Source organism: Centruroides sculpturatus, unplaced genomic scaffold, assembly GCF_000671375.1.
Source record: "Centruroides sculpturatus isolate CEXI.00-Female unplaced genomic scaffold, Cexi_2.0 scaffold881, whole genome shotgun sequence".
NCBI lineage: Eukaryota > Metazoa > Arthropoda > Arachnida > Scorpiones > Buthidae > Centruroides > Centruroides sculpturatus.
In genome coordinates, this window is record NW_019385179.1 from 315,227 (window position 1) to 337,750 (window position 22,524).

Here is a 22,524-nt window from a genome sequence, read left to right on the forward strand (position 1 = left end):
TCAGTGTCTTATTGACTTTCTCATGTATCATTCACATTGTAGCTCTCTCTAAAATAAATCATCCAGCTTTTCTGAAATTGAAATAATTTCTTTTTCTGTGCATTTATAGTAAACATACAAAATTTTGTTCTAATTGGATAGTTTCTTCTTGATGTTTCAAATTTTTTTTTTTTTTTTTGTCAAAGAGTGTACTTCCAAGAAGTTTGAATTGATATTTAAAATCATAATAAATTATATAACTCAACTAAACTATTTAAAAATTTATTTTCAGTAAAAATATGTGATAATTAAATTATTTTTTCAGAAAAGAAACAATGATGAAAGTAACAAGTTCTCAAAGTACAAATGATATTGATGAGAAGCTTGCATATTTACTTAATCCTATTAGAGATCTTGCCAAGAATTGGGAAATAGATATTGCAGCCTATTTGGAAAAGTATTTAGCCGAGGTAATGTTTTATTTTAATTGAGATGCATAAATAAATGTACTAATGAACAAATTATAATTATATGAAAATGAGTTAATATTATTTTTTTATTTAAAGATATAGAAATTAACAATACTGATTTGTTAAAGGTGATTATATAGTATATATTGGAAATTATATATTCATGTAACTACCAGTTTATAATATATATAGGATGTTTTGCTTAAAAGTAGCCTGCTCCATACCACTAATTACTGGCTGTTAATGTGTGTTTAAACAAATTGTAAAATTTTAGGAATTAGCTGGCAATATATAAGTGACATGAGCAAAAGTATTGACCGATTACAGGAAAGGTGTTTATTGTTTTAGTTACTGCTCAAGTAGAATTATTCATTAATAATATAAGTCATTGTGTGTGTGTATGAATTCCTTATGACTTATGTAATTTTTGTCCAATCCAGATGAAATGTTGGTTATATTTGTTTTATGTTTGGATGGAAAGTATAGGCTATTTATTTTGTGGAAATATTAGAAATAGAATAAATGTTTTGTTGATTTTGGATCGGTGATTGCAGTGACATCAGTGACCTCATTTAGTTCATGCTTGATGATAGAATTTCCCTTAAGTTGCATTTTTAAATATTTTGCAAATGGCATATTTTAAATTAACTTCATTAAATTTAAACTTTTAAATAAAGATAGTTGCATTGTGTTGTCTCTACAATAATTTAAAAAAGCTTTTTATAATGACCACATGACATTCTATTATACAATCTGAAATAATGATCTAATAAGCTTGTTGTTTAAAATGTATTATCATGCATTAACTATGCTTTGACAGGCAGTATGGGCTACTTAGTTTGTAGAAACATTAGCTACTCTTTTTAAATTTCTTTAAATCTACTCTTCTCAATTCTTCAATCTTTACTTTCTCATAGAATGTAGTCTGTCATCTTGGTTGGGGAATTTCTAGTATGATTATAATGTGAAGAACATACATTTTTAGTGAAAGAGTATTTCAAGACCACTTTGTATATTCAATGTTGACAAACCTTTACATAGAAAGTAGAAAAGAAAGCATAGAGCACTTCAGCTATTGAAAAAGTTTTGTGAATTAAATTCCATTTTAGATAAGAAATGTGTTGGACAGAGGTTAGTTTTAACAGCAGATGTAGTAATGGATATTGAAGTAGTTTTGACTAGTTTCTCCAAAAGTCATCTCTTTCTGACTTTTGTCTCTTTATACAATATATTTACATTACCAATGGAGCTATCTTTAGGCTGAATACCCTCTATCAGATAAGAGATACTTTATAATTGCAATAGATTAAGCTATAGAAATCTATAAAACTACCAGGCATATCTAGCAAACAGAAAACTAGTTTAATTTTCAAAAATAGATAAATCAAATTTTTGTTAATTCTAAATTTTTAAAATTTCACTTGGCATTTAAATTAAAAGATTTGACTATATTATAACTTAGTAATGTCAATATAGTTTATAACACAAATTAATCACATGGTTATTTAAAATATTTCAGTTGGAAGGTGTTGCAATTACTTTTAATGATGGAACAACAACTCTTAATTTTGCTCAAGCTGCTTTACTTATTCAAGGCACCACTTGTGTTTATAGTAAAAAGGTAAAAAAATAAAATAAAAAATAAATTAGATGTATTAGGTAAACAATCTTTATCAACAATATTTTTTTAATGCATGTTTTGATATTTATTTTTTATTCTACAAATATTTTAATATTATATAAGGTTTATACATTGATTTTATAAATTTTATTAATTTCAATTTTTTTATTTTTATAATTTATTTAATATTTTTTTAATTAAAACTTCATTTTATGGATATCTGTAATTGGATTTTTCAGTATCCAAAAAATAATGACTGTGTATTAAGGAGTTTTTTGTTAATATTTTTTTGTGTAAAGCAATTGGAATCTGATATGTCAAGAAAAGTTAAATTTATATATTCATTTTAAGATTGATTTAATAAATATATATATGCATGTATAACTATTGAATCGTTGTTTTAAAAATATAATACTGTATTTAAAATAAAATTTAACTTGTTTTTGAATGAATTAACAATATCTATTTAAACAAATAATAAATAGAAATAAAAATAGTTTGTATATTCATTTTAAAATTTATGTACTGTATTTTAGGTTGAATATTTATATAACCTTGTGTTTCAAATGCTTGAGCTTTTAAGTAATAAAAGGTTTGTATTTATTATTATTATTATTATTATTGTTGTTGTTGCTAATAGAATCAATTTTTGCAAATATTTAATCTGATATGTATTTATAGTATATTCTGATTTATTGTAATATGTATATATTATTACAAAACTTTATTACATTATGCATTACATTTGAATAATAAATTTTAAAAAAGAAGAAAATCTTATTTAATGAAGAAAACTGATTTAAAAAAATTTTAAAATTATTATTCAAATGTAATGCTCCAACTGAAGAAGGGTAAATAAACCTGAAAGGTACAAATTGGAGTTTAAAGTTACTAGAAAATTAAAAGGAAAAACACCAAATTAAGAAATCATGGATGTAAGTCCAGATTAATAGCCAAAAAATATGTAGCTATAAAAGAATAAAAGATTATACTTATGTTTAGAATTTTTTTATAATAAGAATATATGCTTAAATAATAAAAATAGTAAAAGAGAAAGTAGAAAATCAATTTTAAAAAGTTGTTATCACAGTTTTATTCCAGTGATTTATTTATACGTACATTGTTTTTGTCTTTTGTAAATGATATTTTGTAAAAAGAAGAAAATTATTTAATATTAATCTAAAAAAATATAGTTTTATAATTTTGCAGTAATTAATATTGTTGATAGGGCTCTCTGTCAAACATCAAAAGATATCATAACTTACATGAACATAATCCATACTACTTTTGAACTCAAAGTAATAAATATCATCTGAAGCTGTTCAGTAATTTGAAATTTTGTACACTAAAACAATGTAAATCAGTCATAATATGAAACTTGTAATTATCACATAAAGCTTTATTTTTATTATCAAAGAGAAAGTAACTGTATTGTATGACTGATCAGAAAAAATTAATGACAAGTTTGTTATGAAAATTATTTACAACATAGTATGAATTCTATTGAAAGGCTAATTGTTTTAATGTTTTGCAGTAAAAAGTATCTATTGGAAAATTTTTAATTTGTTGTATTTAATAACAAAAAAATTAATTCATGCAAAAATACTTATTTTATGAGAAATGTTATTCTGTTTATAATAAAATTATATATATGAATACTAATGATACAATTCTGTGACAATTATTGTTATTTTGTACATTTTTTAAAAATTATTTTGTAATAAAAATGTTTAAACAATAATTCTTATTAAAAAATATTTAACACATATTTAGGAAAGTTTTCAGGTTACAATTTAAGAATATTTATGATTATGTTTTTATAGGTCATATATTACAATATTTTTTAGCAGTTTCTTTGAGAAATCACTATTATAATATTCTAAGTTGTCATAAGTTAAATAAAATTATTTTTAAAAATAGAATTTTAATCTTAAAGATTTTTAAGGTTTAGAATTAAAATGAACTAAATATGAATTTTGCTGTAACTTTATTTCAGAGGACACAAAAAAGATCAATATTAATTTTTTTGAGAAAGAAAAGTTATCTTTTTATTGAATTTTTGTCTTAAGAAGAAATAATATATATTTTTATATTTTAAGATTTTAATATGTGATTAATTTTATAGAAAAAGTCAACAACAAAAAAATAATGCTGAAAATGATAAAGAAGGTAGTGCATTTGTGGAAACGGAAGAAAACCATGTAAGTTCTTAATTTTAATTATAAGAAAACTTTTAATAACTGTTATTAATTTGTTATATATAATGAAGGACTCAGTTCTGTTCTTTTCACTAATTAGGCTCTTCATTTTATAGCTTCAGGCAGATGGCTAAGAATTTCAATGAACCTTTCCTTATTAACTGTTTGATCTTTAGTGATGAATTTGTGATGTATGAAACTATAAACAACAAAAAAGTCATTAATATTCTATTCCTTTTTATTTGTCAGCCTTAAACTTCTTTATTATGATGAACTGATTGATTTCCATATGAAGACAGAGTTTGGTTTGCTGTTGTAGAGGGAGCACTATGTTTTGATACTGTTATCACTGTTCATTAAGTGATGATCTTGTCTTGGTCAATTTTGTCTATTAACTCATCCATTTATCATGAAACAAGCTTTATGCTGTTTTGTTCATTAAATTCTTGGATCAAGATACTTTCAAACACAATGTATGTTCAACTCATCATTGAGTATTGAATACACCAAACTATGAGAAATTCTCAAAATATTTGTTGAGTCATTAATAGTTTACCTGTAATTTTGTCTGATTGTTTATTTTACTTTTCTGATAATTCACTTTTCCTTGCAATAACATGATTCTCAGCATGGAAGTCATCTTCAATTTACTCCTGACTGTACAAATAACAGTTTTCTTGCTATGTGCTTCACAAAGCAATTGAATATTTATATTGAAGGTTTCAGACAAAATTTGGTGTTTGCTCACTTTCCCAGATGCATAATTTTTTTTGGATTTCTTCTGCTTGTGATGGATACAGGAAATAAAAGTGATTATTGTGTGCAAGTGTAGACTTGACTTATGAGAAGCTGATAACCCCTTCTTTCACAGTCATATGCAACATAAAAATTAAAAGTTTAGTTAATTTTTGACTCTACCTTGTATAAAAATTATATTTATTTGTTTGTTTGTGTGTATTAAATATATAATGTTAATATAACTATAAAGAATAACTTATTTAATATAAATTGTTTAAAATGAAGCTTGTAACATGAAACACATTATTAAATGCAGAAAATACATAAAGAACTGTTATTTTATTAAATTTTTTATATTTATGATTTACTTGATAATTTTAAGAAAACAGATTTAATTACATTTGTGTTTTTTTTACTAGTTTCTATCTCTAGATGATATTAAAGAACAGAAATATTTAGAAATGAATGAAAATGTAAATATTACAAATAAAAGAAAATCAACTCTTCAATTATTACCTTGTTTACCAACATCACTAATTCCTCTTGAAGAAGGAGAGAAGGGAAACATTATATTGTATAAGTAAGCTGAAAATTTTTTACAAAATTTATTTTTTAATGAAAATATACCTATAATTTATTTATACATTTTTATATTTTATAGTCACAAAGGTGAAATTTTGGGTAACAAGCATGATTTTAGAATTAATATCTGCAATGTAGATAAATCTGGTACATTATTATTTCACATGTCTGATAATCTTGAAATATTTGATGTACCTGTGCCTTCTACAAAGGAGTATCAAATAGAAGAGGAATGCAAAGATGACAATGATATTTCATTAGATGAAGATTGTAATGATGTTGATGTACTTCCTAATCATAGTGAGATTATTTTAATGCCTATAATAAATGCTATAATAATTTGTAATTTTAAAATTTAGAGAGTACAAATTAGACAAATATAATGTATAATTAAAAATAAATTTTAAATAGTTTTCATTTTTATACTTAAAACATTGTACCATATAAGGATTTATCTATGAATTGATAAATTTCTTTTACAAAATTTAAAAATGAATTCAAGTTAAATGTAAATTTTTTAAGATTCTGTATTATTAAAATTTTTGATTTGCTTGTGCAGAATTCCTCTACCTTGTGTCCTCTAGTTAATGAAATCTTGTGCAATAATAGGATTCATAATATGATTATTTTTCATAATAATAATAAGTTTTTACTTTCATGGTGAGATTCATAAAGTAAAAAATTTGTTCAAAGGGAAATCAAATGTCATACAAAATACAAGAGTTAATTATTTAATTAGAAGTTTTTGATCATAATCTTTCCTTCATAATTACAGTGTATTAATCGTTCTTAGTTCAATTTTTAAATTTTATATAATTTAACTATAAATTTCTACAAAGTTTCTTAATTTGTATAATTTTTGAATTCTAATTATTGTTTTCTATGTTATAGATAATGGAATAGTTGTAAAAATTTTAAAATAATAATTTTTGCCAAAGAGGTGGTATTTTCAGAGATATAGAGACATTTTTTACATTATATCATTATTCAGAATTATTTATTTATTATCATCATAGAGTTAGTTGTTTATTTATTTATATCTTTTCTTCCAGAATAATCTAAAATTAATTACTGTATTTGTTTACTTACATATAAGACAAAGTTTTTATTCATTTTTTACTGCTTCAAAAACCTAGGTCATCCTACTTTAAAAATAAATTATTTAAAACAATGTAGTCAGAATTTTTCAATCTTACTTAATTGTACTATCAAAGAGTACACAAAAATTTTAAATTTTCCTTTTTTTCTGACTTATAGAGGACTAAAAATTTCTTAACTCTAAACCATTTATTAAAAAATGAAATAGAATTTAAAAGGTTAAAAAACCAAACCAGGTTTTTGTAGAGAGAAAAACACTTTTTTGTTACATCACATTTATCCCTAAATGCATTTCGCCAGTTTACTTGCCTCCTCAGTAGGGCTTGTAAATATACGATATAGTTCTAAATGCTAGGTCATCCTATATGCATGAACGAAAGATTCTTTGCATTTTTTCAATAATTTTTGTGAATTGTCTATTTGCAATTTTTACTGGGTGGCTCACCCTCTGGTGTTTAAAAACAAAACTATTTTATCTGAGTTGTTTGTTCGTTCTTGTGTATTGTCAGTAGTAAAGATAAATAGCAATAGGAAAGGCAAAGCTTTTGAATTGAATTCTGAATTGAAATTCCAAAATCACACAGGAGCTCAATATAAGTTTTAATCCATTCCCATACGAAAACATGATTATTCAGAAATCAGAATTTGAAGAAACTCATAAATGTAATCGCCAGAGAGTGGATTAGACTGTTAAGAATTGGCAAAAAGGTTTTCGATTGTCCAGTTTTACATGAACAAATTATGTTGTCGGTTTTACAAGATTTTTCCTTAAAGTTTAAAATGCCAGTAATTTTTGTGGGACAATGTGTGAATTTACGTTTATTTGATATTTTATTTGTGATTAAACAGAATAAAATTAGAATTGTATTAATAAATCTAATTTTTTTATTTTGATCTTTAAAGTCACACCTTGTCCTATATAATCAAGATTGTCTTATATGAGATTAAATACAGTAATTAATAATTATTATATTTAACAAGATTGCCAAATTGCATATTATTTAGCCATAATAGCCTGATAAAGGAATCCAGTTGTTCGCTTGATATTATTTATACTTCATTTATATGATAAAACCATTTTTCTTGATTATAATAAATTGGAAAGTTACAATCATTTTTATTTTCTAAAATTTTTTGAAATTAGATGAATATGTAAGAATTTTTGTATTCTAATAAAATTTTATATATATTATCATACTGTTTTTTTTTTCATCATTAATAAATAATATGCTTTCAAATTATATTATATGTTAATATAAATAGAAAGAAAATCTAATAATGATGGAGTTTAGGTGCTTATTTCTGTAGAATTATTTTGTAAATATAATATATTTAATTTATCACACTCATTTAAAAACTATTACAGAAAAAATTAATGAGTAAAACTAAGAACTCTGATATCACTGCATAAACTAATAATCATCTAATAATGGCCAAATGACCAAGGCAGTTAAGATGCATCAATTGAATCTGGTGGGTTGAAAAGCCCCAAGAATTTTTCATGGGGATTTTTTGATAATAGTCAGGGTCAGGATGTCTCTGTCACCAATTGGTCACAACCCATTATGAGCCTAGTGTAACTAATGACCTATGATGGATAAGAGAAAAAGGTTCTCTTAGTGCTAATAGGGTGGAAAGAGCCAAAAATGAAAAAATTAATAATACTACAAAATTATTACTACTTATTAATAATAATTTTTAATAATAGTAATAAAAGTTTTTTTAGTAGTAAAAAGTTTTAACATGAACTCAGGTATGCATAGTAAGACCTTGCTTAATGCTGATTCAATATAACGTGGTCTGCTCAAGGCCTAAAAGAAAGCTCAAAATTTATGCTGATTCAAATTATTGCAGCATTTCATTGATTCGTATAGAAAACAATTATTTATGGACACGAACCAATCAGCGAAAGGTTTTAAGCTTTAAAAGTTTTAAGACAATTCGTCAGTGCTGTACTTCCCTTAAATCTATGCTTGTTTTGTGCAATTTTGAAAAAAATATAACATCATGGATGCTATAGGAAATATTGACTTCACTTGGCAAGAATTAACTGATAAATGCATGAACGGAGTGTGGAAGAAGTTATGGGTGAAGGTATTTGAGAATTCTCAGTGAGAAGATCCTACCACTGTATCGTTAGGTTGACTAAATTGTCAACCTAATTGATACAGCAGGACTAGGAGATGTAGACGAGCAGGATATTGAGGATTTACTGCAGGTTTCTGGTGAGAGCCTTACCAACAACGACCTTCAAGAACTGGAAGAACAAGGAATTCATGTAGAACTGGAAAATAGTGATTCTGAAAATGAAGAACCCAAAGAACTTGCTATAGATTTCCTTAATAAAAGTTTGGTAATGATAACCGAAATTGTTGATCATATTGTAGTGAATGGTCCAGATTTTGAAAGGAGTGCAAATGCAAAATGAGGCATTTTGGATGCGATCTTCTTCTACTGACATTTGCTTAAGTAAAGAAAAAAAAGCAACAAATGAAACTACACAACTTCAAAAAACAAGAATTCAGAAAAGCCAGGACCTTCATCACAAAAAATGAACTTTACATTTCTATGTGCATATGTTTGTGTGTTATTTAACATATATTATTATGCAAATTAATATAAAAATAACTTAAAATTAAAGTAAAATCTATTTATTTTTGGTTGCGTGCTCCCCTTTCCCTATTTACTCTGTTAAAATGACCTCATTTAGCACTGTTTTGTTTAGTGCTTTGTTGTCTAGGAATGCATCCCCTGTGTTAAGTGGGGTCTTACTGTACTTATTTATGCAATTTGTTTATTCAGAATAGGTTGTTAGGATGCTAAAAATGGTTTAAAAATGGGGGAGTGAAGAGTGCTAAAAAGAAATAAAAATTGGCAGAAAAGAGATGCTAAAAATCATGTTAGGCAGCTGCCTTGAATAAAAATTTTTATTTAAATTGTAGGGTACAGTATATTTTTCACAGGTCATTTATTTTTATACTATAATAACATATCATTGTTTCTTGAATTAAAATCATTTGTCATAAGGAATGAATTAACTCAGATAATGGTAATTTCCAAATTTTCAAATGTAAATATTCTTCAATTACATGAAAGGATATCTCTCAATTTTTACTTAAAGAACTTTAATATTAACTATTATATTCATTTATTCATTTAAATTATATCTTTTAAAATAAGCTAAATTATGTAAAATATAATTATTTACTGCTTAATGGCAGGATATGCTCTGAGGAATATGGGTCTTTAAACAAACAACATAGAGTATATTTAGACAAACTGTTACAGTATAGTCTGATACCATTCATCTCAGCTATATGTAACACAATGACAAATATTTATGTATAAAAACAAAGAAAAGGTACAGGCTGCTACAAATTTTTTAGCTTTACAGGTATACCTCAACTTACGTTGTTTCGCGTTACGTTGTTCCTGATTATACATCATTTGTCAAAAAAGTATATGGAAAAATAAAAATCAAGTTTAAGTCATTTTATTTGACTTTATGTCTGTCCGCCATAAATATTGAAGTCGTAAGATCACTAGAAAAACATTTAAAGCACATAAAATCATATTAAAATATATACATTTACAAGTATGTACTGTATTTACAGTACATGTATTCGTAAATTTAGATTACTTTTTTCTGTACTATATTAAAAACTAAAATTTATTTGTTTGTAAGCTTAAAATAGATCCTTATTAACATATATTATTAAAAATGCATTAATAAATAAAATACAGAACTGGGAATGGTAATTTACGGTTTAGCCTAGTAACAAGTAGATTTAGAGACAAGTAAATTTGACTTACCTCGCCTCTCCTGGAACCAGTTACCAACGTAAGGCGAGGTGTACCTATATTATAATCTTATGGGACCTCTATTGTGAAGTGACTCATATCTATACAGACGTCATTACAAAGTTTGAAATTTTATGTGAATAATACAATGCAAAAACAAAGAATTCTTTAAATATTTTAATTTATATATACTATTAATATAATTTAAAGTTTGTGTTTTTACTTTAGCAAATGATGACATTGCTGAAGATCATCACAATCAGAACAATGATGAAGTTCAAAACCAGACTATAAATAAAAGTTCTAATCCTGTTTCAAAAGAAACTCCAAAATCTCTTAGGAGATCTGCTAGAGTACAAAAATTATTATCTGATGCAGCTGCAAAAACAGTAAGTTTTCTTTAGATAAACTATCAGTGATTTCTAGTTTTCCTTTCATCAAGTGTTAAGTATTTAGATATTGTTTAATTAACATATTTCATATATTTTATAAGAAAATTGATTCATGGAAAAAAGAAGATCCTCATGAGGATAAGCAACAATTAGTCATTGGTAAAGGGAAAACAATAAGAATGTCAAAGAAGTTGCAACAAAAGAAACCTAAGAATAAAAAGAAACAAAAAAAACCAGCCCGACTCCCTCCCGTTGCAGAATTTTGTGCAAAAGCCTGTATGATTATTTGTTTACTTTATGTTTATTTATTTGTGTTTGTTTTCTAAGATTTATTTATTTATTTTTGTTTAATCAGGAAAATTTCTGTTTTATTAGATTATTTGTTTTTCAGATTTTTCACATGTACCAAAATTCCCAAAAAATTATTTAAAAGTACCAGAAGTGATTGAAGTTGAATATATTTATTGGAATGAAACAAAAAATCGAGAGAAATTTTGGAAATTTGAACGGAAGAAGCAGGTAGGGTTGAAAAATATCTTTATGAAAAAACCACACATTAAAAAAATCATGTGCTATGTGAAGCTTCTTCTCTTGATTTGTTGAGAAAAATAAGTTAAATAACGTTTGACTAGCTTTAAAATATGATTGAAAGTATATTGACTTGAGATATTTAGCTGTAATTAATGGTAAGGCATTAATGTAGGTTATTAAGTTGTTTTTAATACAATTGAAAATGATTATATTATTATATATAATTATAATTATTATATAATATCTTATATAAAATTGAAGAGTCTGCCCAAAAGAATGTGTTGCCAAGAATGTGTATTGTCTGGAACACAGAAATAATAAATGGTGGTCCCTTTTGGGCAGACTCTTCAACTTTATTTAAAAATAATCTCCATCCGATGAAAATTTACAAATAATATCTTATGTTGTATGAAAAAAAATCACTTCTAAATCTGTTATTATTATTATTCTGGTAAGTTATTAATGATAATACTATTATTTTTTTCATAATTTAAATATTTTAACTTTATTTTTTTCTAATTATTTATTGTGTAACAATTGCACATATTTTTATAAAACTATAAAATTAACAAAATTCAGCTAATATTCAGTACTTTAGTTCATTAGTTCAAACAATATTAAAATAACTTGTTAATCACTATCATTAACAAAAAGTAATTGAAAAATGTTCTGATGTAACATGTGACTGGCTTAATTATTTGATGACTACTGCTAAACATGGAAGATCAGGTGTAAGAAACATAACAAAAAATATACTAAATGATCCATTAATGAATTATTTGGAATGAAATTATTTGAATATTATTATTGCATTTTAATAGTTTCCATACTCTTGTCTTTTAATTATCTATTGTTTACATTCTATAAATTATTCACAGTTTTCTTCATTCAGTTAATTATTTTCAAATAATAATAATAATAATAAATAATTTAAATTTATGTTAAGTCTTAAAAATTATTTATTTATTTATTACAATTAAATATTTGATTGCAATATTTGTAAAATGATCGTATTTAAAACATATTGGAAACTAATAGGTGTATCATCTGTGATAAGGGTCTTATGTTAGAGCAGAAGTGGGAAACCTTTATAATCAGAAGACCACACCTTATTTCAGAAGGAACTCTGAAGGCCATATTGCAGATTTGCTAAGTGTATTCATTTAATGTGCTCCAGAAAGAATTTAACTCGTATTATTTAACATATGTATATTATCAATATTAATTAATAATACAAAATTTTCTTATAACTCACCATAAAATGACAAATTGATATACTAGTTCATTTTCATTAATTTAAAAAAAACATTGCAATTAATATTTTTTTATTTATAAATTTCACCATGCAATTTTATTATTGATTTATTTTCTAAATGTTGTTAATTGTTTATTAAAATGAATAACACCTTACCATTAGTTTATAGCTTAAGTCTCAAATATATTTAGAAATTAAAAAATAATAATAAATCTGAAATATATTCATTTTGAAAGTTAAATTTCTTTATTTTAATTTTATGATTATTTTAGAATTAGTTTTATTTTTATGATTTAATTTTGTGTTCTTTTACTCCTGAAAGTTTTGCAGAAATGTTTTCTCAACTGCATTGCATTTTAAATTTCCAAAATTTACTTTTTTGCATATTTTTAAATCTGAAAAATTTACATTGCCTTCAGTATTTAATATGCATTCAAATATATCATTTTTTATGAAAACAGAAATTTTTTAATTAATAGATTCCTGAGGAAAAAGATGTTGAAATGGAAGATGAAAATCAATGGGATGATAATGGTATTTAATAATAATAAAATTTAATTTAAAACTTTTTTTACATTTACAAAATTAGTTATTTATTTATCATTAGATATGTTGTCATTTATAGTTTTAATGCAAATAAATAAATTACATAATTAGACGATATTTCAGTTTTTAAATAATAATTCTGTGCTAAACATCAAGATCATATCATTATAGAGTACAATAAAATCTCATTTATTTCAATATTGGATAATTTGAAGTATCACGTAATTCAATGTCAACTCTAATCCTCCAGCTAAGAGAATAGGATTTTGCATGTATTTTAGTTTGGATAATTCGAAATACGTGTAGAATAAAATTCTGTTGGGAGAATTTAATTTAGTAAATAAAAAACCAGAGAGAATGTAAGGGGGCACTGCGGTCAATTGGCACAAGAGTTAAGAGGCTAGAGGTGTACATTAAACAGAGCCAAGTCTCAGTGTATTCTTTTGTTTTAATAACTTACAAGTAAATGTTGTTGGATTAAAACTGAAAGTGTCTTTATTTATAAGAAACACAGCAAAACATTAACATGGTAGCAGAGTGTGGTTGTGACTAAAGATTTGACACAGAAGTCATCAGATTCGTCAAGAACAACTGAGTCACCATTTTGATGTGCCAGACTAGACTCAACAAAATGCCTCCATTACCATGTGTAAGTCAGCTCCTTTGTTTCTCTAGCTCATTTAAAATTAATTGCTAAATACTTGGAGATGGAAACAGTGAATATAAGTATAGAAAAATTTATGAAAAATAATTGGAAAAACTGGAAGTTTCAAGTTAAAATATTACTAGACAGCAAGGACTGCTGGGAAGTTGTAACTGGAATACATAAAAAGCCAGAACACCCTGGCAACAATGTTAGTACAATAGAGAAAGAAAAATATGAGAAAAAGTTGTTGATATGGTCCAGAGCAAAAAAAACCTGCCAAATTGGTGATAGGCAGTACAGTAACAGGAGAGCACTTTCAGCAATAAGAAATTGTAAGACATCAAATGAAATGTGGAACAAACTACTTATGTATGAGAAAAAGTCATATCTGTCAAAGGAAATTGCACTAAAGGAATATCACTTGTTTAAATGTGAAGATGGAGAATCTATAACATCTATGTTTTCTAGATTAGAAGGAATAAGAGAAAAACTGAGAATCTTGACAAAACAGAAGATTCAGTGGTATGCAAAATAATCACAGTCCTTCCCCCCAGAACATAAACACTTTGTGACAGCATGGGAATCTATGGATGAGAACAGAAGAAATCTTGAGACTCTGATGGCAAGATTAAAACTGGAAGAGTCCAGGCTTAAACAGGGAGAGATTGAGAAAGACAATGGACAGGCTGAGGCTCTACAATGTAACAGCAGATACAGTAAAAAGGGAAACTGGAAAAACTGAAAAGGGAACGGAGGAAGAAAAACAACAACTGGTATAGTTTGTTTTGGATGCAATAAGCCAGGACACAAACAAAATCAATGTTGTACTATCTGCAGAATCTGTGGAATGAAAGGACACATTGCCAAAAAGTGCAAAAAGGAAAAAGGAGTTAACGTTAGTGTAGTAAACCAAGAAGAAACTGAAGCATTGGTCACTGGAAGAAATCAAATGCAATCCAAACTAGATATATGGATTGCTGATAGTGCAACTACTTATCATATGACAAGCAGGAAAGAATGGTTCAAAGAATACAAACAATACACCTCTCCTATAGTGATAAAAGTGGGAAATGATTCTGAAATGCTGGCTATTGGAGAAGATTCCATAGCTGTGAAATTTTCTCTCAGCAGATGTGCAGAGCTAACAAGAGTTCTTCACGTACTCAAATGTGGAAGAAATTTACTCTCTATCACAACATTAGTTGAGAAAGGATTCACTTATGAGTCTGATAATGAAAAATGTCTTCTAAAAAGAAACAGACAAATTGTGGCTAAAGGTTTAAAAGTTGGAAGACTGTACCACATGCTTATGACAGTAGTAACCCAAGAGGAAGAAGTACATGTAGTGAATGCCATTGACCCCTTGCAACTGTGGCATGAAAGACTGGCACATCAGAATAAATGACATGTAAAAGATGTATTAAAGCAAATGGAAATTCAGGTGACTAATAAATGTGAAGATGATATCTGTACGAGGTGCATTCAAGTTATAACACCTATGATTTTTTTTTTCTCAGGACTGGAAACAGATTGTTTTAAAATAAGTGTGCACTTGTTGTGAATGCGTGACAGAGATGGCAGCACCGTATGGCACACAGAACTCTAGCGGCAATGGTGAGAGTGAGGACTGTTTTTGATACTTAAAATGGCAATGTTTTCATTACAAGAATCATTCATTTTTTCCATTCAAGTGGTGTGACACCAATTGAAATCCATCGCCAGTTGAGTGAGACATGTGGTGATGGTGTCATGGATGTGTCTAATGTGCATTTATGGGTGTGACAGTTCAAAGAAGATAGAATGTCGTATGACAACAAACCAAGACAATCTCAGCCTCGCACCAGCCAGTCTGACGACATGATCAAGCGAATGGAGAAAGTTGTTTTGGAGGATCGCTGAATGAGTTTGGAACACATCGCCTCCAAAGTTGGCATTTCCATGGGATCTGTGCACACAATCCTGCATGAAGACGTGGTCGCACATTCACTAGCCATGCTGCTATTGCATCAGCGATTTTCCAGTGGTCAAACCAGACTCCTAAAGAAGCATTCACAGTGGCCATGGAATTATGGCATCGACATTGTGAAAAATGTGTACAGCTGCAGGGAGATTATGTTGAGAAGTGACACAAATTTCACAGTTTTCATTTGATTAGTTTGTGAGAAAAAAATCGGAGGTGTTATAACTTGAATGCACCATGTAAAGGCTGCATGATGGGAAAAACTCATAGTTGCCTTTTAGCAAAAGTAAAACTAGCACTCAAGAAATAGGAGAATTGATTCATGTGGATATTGGAGGACCAATGGAAATTAGTTCTATAGGTGGCTCCAAATACTACATCCTGTTCAGAGATGATTTTGCAAATTTTTGAGCTGTAAAAACACTAAAAGCAAAAGAAGAAGCATCTGACCAAGTAAAGAACTTCATAGCATATATAGAGAATCAAACAGGAAAAACAGTGAAAGCTATTTGTACTGATAGAGGATGTGAGTTTGTGAATCAAAAATTGTCCAATTACTTGGAGTGTAAGGCATCTGTTATCAGACAACAATAGGATATTCTCCTGAACAAAATGGGAAAATAGAAAGAGATAATAGAATAGTAGTTGAGCTAGCAAGATCCATGCTTTATGCAATAGGACTTGACAAAAACTTGTGGGCTGAAGCAATACATACAGCAGTTCATGTCATCAATTTGACAGGAAAAAGCAATGTCACAGACATAACCCCAATTGAAATATTAACAAGAAAGAGAATCCATATTGATTATTTGTGTGTGTTTGGCTCCAGATTTTTCATACATGTTCCTGAAGCTAGAAGACAAAAATTAGACCCAAAGTGCAAGGAAGTGATCTTTGTAGGATATGATCAAAATATAGAAGGATACAGAGATTTAGTTGGAGGAACGGTTGGAATCTTCAGAGATGTTGTCTTTGACAAGGAACTAACAGCAACAACACAACTGAAAATGGATGTGGATAAAAGTGAAATAAATAATCACTCTTGTTATACTAGTGAAGAAACTGAATTACAAGTGTAAATGCAACCAGAAAAAGAAAATACAACAAATGACAAGGAAGACTACAAAGCAAAATTGAGAAATAGAGAAACTTAGAGTATAAACTGTTTCAAGTACATGAGCTGCCAAGTGCAAACATAGCTGAGATTGCAGAACCACTCACTGTGTTTGAAGCAGTACAATCAAATGAAAGACACCATTGTTAGCAGCAATGAAAGAAGGATTCTGTGCTCTAATAAAGAACAAGACCTGGGAATTAGTGGCTACCAAATGACAGGAAAACTATTGATAGTAAGTGGATTTTTAAAATTAAAAGAAAACCAGATGGTTCAACTGAGAGATATAAAGCTCCACTAGTGTCCAAGGAATATACATAGAAACAAGGTATAGACTATAAGGAAACATTCTCACCAGTGGCAAGGTTTGAGACAATCAGAACTGTACTCTCAATAGCAATAAATCAGGGACTCCTGTTAAAGCAGTTTGATGTGAAAACAGCCTTCTTGCATGGAGATCTGAAGAAAGAGATTTATATGAGTCAACCAGAAGGCTTTGATGATGGAACTGGGAGAGTTTGCACTCTAAACAAGAGTTTATATTGTCTAAAACAAGCACCTTGATGTTGGAATGAATGAACCTTTCTAATTAAAAAAGGATATAGGTTAAGTCAAACAGACCACTGTTTGTATATCAAAAGAACAGAAAAAGATCTAACCATGTTAGTACTGTATGTGGATGACAGATTAATTGCAGGTAAAGATGCAGAAGAAGTACAGAATCTTCTAGAGCAGTGGTTCCCAACCTTTTTTCATTAGTGTACCCCGTGACATGTCATATCTCTAGATTGTACCCCTCATTTAAGAAATTTAGTGAGTACCCGTATTGTTAATTTTATATATTGTAACTTTAAATTAAAGAAAAAAACTAAATGAAAAAATACATAATAAAGTTGTGATTGTTGCAAGGAACATTTTTACCTAATAATTTTTTAATACTATTAGTTTGTGATACATAATATATTATTTTTTCTGCCATAATAACTAACTTTTTTCTGTACCCCCAAACAAACTATCGCATACCCCTAGGGGTACGCGTACCACAGGTTGGGAATCGCTGTTCTAGAGGAATTGATGTCAGAATTTGAAATAGTAGAAGGAACACTTGAGCATTTTCTAGGAATTGAAATACACATCAAAACTGACAAAATTTTATTGAAACAAAAAACTATCTTGAAAGGATCCTACACAAATTCAATATGGGTGACTGCAAGTCAATAAGTAAACCCATGGAAAGAAAAGAAATATACAAAAGGGAAGTAGAACAAGTGCATGTACCCTACAGAGAAGCAATTGGTGCACTATTTTATTTCGCAACATGAACCAGGCGTGATCAGTGAATAAATTAAGTCAGTTTTGTGAGCATCCCTGTCTAGTACATTGGACTGTTAAATGTATTTTTTGCTATCTAAAGGAAACTGTGAACCATGGATTGGTGTTGATGGGCGACAGAAGTGAATTACTTGAAGTATTTAGTGATTCTGATCATGCAGGAGATCTAAGTGATCAAAAATCCACTACTGGATATGTAGTTAAAGTACTGGGAAACACAGTGGGTTGGGGCAGTCAAAAGCAAGCTACCATTTCACTGTCTTCAACTGAAGCAGAACTGATAGCTGCATGTGAATCAACAAAAGAACTTCTCTGGTTCAAGCACCTTATTGTTGACCTGGGACTCAAGAGCAGGTTGGGAGTGGATTAGAAAGGATTGATCCTCAGAGATTTGCATTCTCTTTGGTTTTTAGCTTAAAGGAGAGTGTTGGGAGTATTTAATTTAGTAAGTAAAAAATCAGAGAGAATACTAGGGGCGCTGTGGTCAGTTGGCTCCAGAGTTAAGAGACTAGAGGTGTACATTAAGCAGAGCCAAGTCTCAGTGTATTCTTTTGTTTTAATAACTTACAAGTAAACATTGTTGGATTAAAACTGAAAGTGTTTTTATATATAAGAAACACAGCAAAACATTAACAAATTCAAAGTCACTATCTGGTCCGATGACTTGCAAAAATATTGTTTAATTTAAAATCTTTCATCATATTATGTGTTTATAAGAAAGTTTCCATGCCCATGTGGCAAATTCAGTTTTATCAATTATACATTGTTGATTTATTGCTGTTCAAGATCATTCAGACATTGTACACATTGTCAATGAAGAGAGAATTCCTTTTATTTTTTTATTTTTATGGAAGAAATCTCTTAGGCATTTAATTATTTTGGACATTTTTCACAAAATCTGTTGTTTCAATAATTTCAAAGATTTTTAAATACACATGCATATTCATGATACTTATAGCTTTAACCAGTAGTAGAGTTTGTTTTCATCAGATTACATGATTTTCTAATCTCAAACTCAAGATAATGAATTCTTCATAGAATTCTTCATAGAATATAGAATTCTATGAATTCTTCATAGAATTCTATTGATCTTCTAGATGAAATTTGCAGTAATTCTTATTGAAGCACTTAAGCTTCTTTCATATATTATTTTCAGGTCTTGCTTTGAATGTAATTTTCACTGTTTTCGTTAAGTATATGCCAACTGACAAGTTTTTTTTGAAATAGCTTAAATTACTAAGTTATAACTTGTAATATTAATGCATATGTAAATGAACTGGTAAAATTATATAAGATAATGTCATAATTTTATTCAGAATTACAAAAACTTTGATTTAAAAAAGTTCTGAAAATTTTAATTTTTGTTTTTGATGTGTTGAGTTTTAAAATAACAAGGTTTTACTTTAAGATTAATAGTTTCAAAATAAACATACAAAGCAAGAATAATATGTAAAAATCAGACAAAGCAAAAAATATTTAGCTATTGTTGAGAAAGTTTGTATTTTGAAATTTTATAATGGTGTAATGTGTATCAGTGATTCTCAAAATGGCTATATATTACTAGCAGACAATTCCAGTACCTGTGGGATAAAGCATGGATCTTATCAAGCAGGTCTTATATCAGGGCCACATGTTTCTTTATAAACTATATACACAGGTGGCTTGATGAACCCAACACTGAATTGTTGCAAAATTTTAATGTTGAAAAAAGTTGTTATTAATTATACAAAGTGATAGGGAAATTTCAAAACTTTGGGACCCACTATCTCCATAACATATAGATTGAGAAAAAAGTTTAGTGTACATTCACAGACCCAATCCTATTTATAAACAATCAATTTCTTCAATAACCCATCGTCAATTTCCGAAGGTGGGTTATTGTAATGTATCTTGTGTAGTTAAGTTGTTTATATTTATAATCAATTTCTTCAAATTTGCTGAGAAATCTATGAGGAGTTCAGCTAACAAAAATCTCCTTGACATAACATACATAGATTATGTATGTTATGTCAAGAACTTTAATATACATAGAATCAAACATTTTATATATAGTTTAATATTTCAAAAATAAAATTTCAAAATAAAGAAGAATTAAAAATTGTTATTTTTGTCAGATTTAACAATCTGACGACAAAAAAAGTTAAATTTTTTGTCGTCAGATTGTTGATTAGCTCTGTAATTAAATGTTTTATTCTTTAGTTATAAAATTATCAGGATAAAATATATAAAAAAGCCAAAGAATATATCTATATGGGTATCCCTCATACAACATGATTTTGCTCTAACACAGTTTTGGAAATCCTCCATACAAAATTTCACAATTTTTAAGTGGAAACTTCATTATTTGATCTTTTTTTTATTCAAGTAAGTGCACTTTTGTCTCAAATTTGCTCATGGATTTTAAAATATTGAAATTTTTAATTTGTTTTGTGCCTTTTGTCAGGTTTACTTTAAAGAAAAGTGATAGTACAATTTTTTCTTCCTTGTCCTAGCTTTCCTATGAGCCAGGTGTCATTGTTGTTGTTTTCAGATTTTAGTCTTTAAGACTGTCACACTATTTTTTATAGATTTGTTTTTATAGATTAATCTTTGCATTTAGTGAAGTTTATTTAAACATTTTTAGGTAAGTATTATTAAACTTATATTTAACTGTAGAAAAGTAATCATTCATAAAACTGATGAATGAAATACAGCAGTATTTCAATACTTGAACAATTTGATATTTGAGAACAAGTTCTGGAAAAAATCACTTAGTACTCGACTGAACAAATGTGACCCACTAGAACAAATTCTCAATTAATAACATATTATTATTTTGTGGTCCATAGAAAATTATAATAAAAATAAAATAATGAAGACATTGCTGATATTTCTGATCATTAAATTAACAAAAAAGTTCAGAAGACAATGATGCTTTGAAAAAAGAAAACACTTTCATTTAACTAAAATTAATATTAACAGTACTTTTAATTCTAATTGTTAGTTAATTATTTGTAATTATTTTATTGTAATTGTTAGTTAATTGATTGCTTTAATAAACATATTTCTTTTAGTAATGAAAAAGAATAGTATACTTTTGCTAACTTCTGGAATGTAACCCTATGTTTTGCATTAGTCCTTAGTTTCGTATAGCATGGATTTGCATAATGGCACTTTTTTAGAACATATCTACCATGTTATATGAGGGAAATCTGTATATATAACTGAGGGTGTTTGTTCTCTATGCATGCTTAAGCCATTTGACTAATTCCTAGAAAACTTGGTAGTTAAGTATACATACTTCTAACTTCAATAATGTCGTACATCCCACCCCAAAATATTGATTAGATTTCTATATATCAATTTCTATCTGCATTCGATTTGGNAATAACTTACAAGTAAATGTTGTTGGATTAAAACTGAAAGTGTCTTTATTTATAAGAAACACAGCAAAACATTAACATGGTAGCAGAGTGTGGTTAAAAGAAAAAAAGAAAAAACAAGAAGTGAAAAGAGTTAAATAATTTAAGAAAATAATAAACTAAATATAATTCTTACAAAAAGAAAGGATATAATTTTAAAAAATATATATTATATTCATTTAATTACTATGACAATGACATAATGCAAATAGACATGCCATTACACCATTAATGCGACATGTAGCACATAGCACTTGCCTGTGTGTGGAATGGAATAGTGTTTTGTTCCTGTACATCATACTCTTCCTATTAGCAATAGAGTCGTGCTGGTTATGTTTCTAACTCTGTTCGGGAGAAAATTCTTGAATTGAAATAATGTGACTTGCAGTGCAAACCAGAAGTTCATATATAGTTAATCAATGCCTCCAGCTCTTAAGCTTTCCATGTCAGGTCTCGATGTTTATCTATCTAACTCTGTTCTCAAAATTAACGGACACAGACAGATGACAGTGGGAATTTATAGTTCTACAATTTTTTCAAATTGAGACCCAATAAGTACTCTCCAACAATCAAGTCTATAAAACCACTGAAAACTGGTAAGCAATTGTGGGTTTGTGCATCACCAACAGACCAACAGTGTGGAGTTTTCTGGGTTTTCTTCAGATTAGTAACACCTAAATAGGGGCCAGCTTTACATAAAAGTCTTCCCAGGATACCTCCTCTTTGTTAGATTACTCATGTATTGCATTGCCATAACCAAATAAACTAAATTAATTTTAATAATTTTTTTATAAATGCGATCTTTACAAGGACATGCTTAACTATGAAACCTGGACACCCTGCACCTCCTCCTGATATCA

General features: G+C 27.8%; 1 protein-coding gene across 1 annotated transcript in view; it reads left to right on the forward strand.

Annotated features, from left to right (window-relative positions):
- Positions 1-22,524, forward strand: part of LOC111635804 (condensin-2 complex subunit H2-like) — a 37,746-nt gene that overhangs the window by 2,152 nt on the left and 13,070 nt on the right. The window contains exons 2-11 of the mRNA XM_023380895.1: positions 305-449; positions 1,969-2,070; positions 2,607-2,662; positions 4,196-4,271; positions 5,426-5,586; positions 5,668-5,888; positions 10,716-10,876; positions 10,981-11,155; positions 11,271-11,398; positions 13,145-13,199. Of these exons, the coding sequence (XP_023236663.1) occupies positions 305-449; positions 1,969-2,070; positions 2,607-2,662; positions 4,196-4,271; positions 5,426-5,586; positions 5,668-5,888; positions 10,716-10,876; positions 10,981-11,155; positions 11,271-11,398; positions 13,145-13,199 (1,280 nt within the window). The remainder of the gene's footprint in view (positions 1-304; positions 450-1,968; positions 2,071-2,606; positions 2,663-4,195; positions 4,272-5,425; positions 5,587-5,667; positions 5,889-10,715; positions 10,877-10,980; positions 11,156-11,270; positions 11,399-13,144; positions 13,200-22,524) is intronic.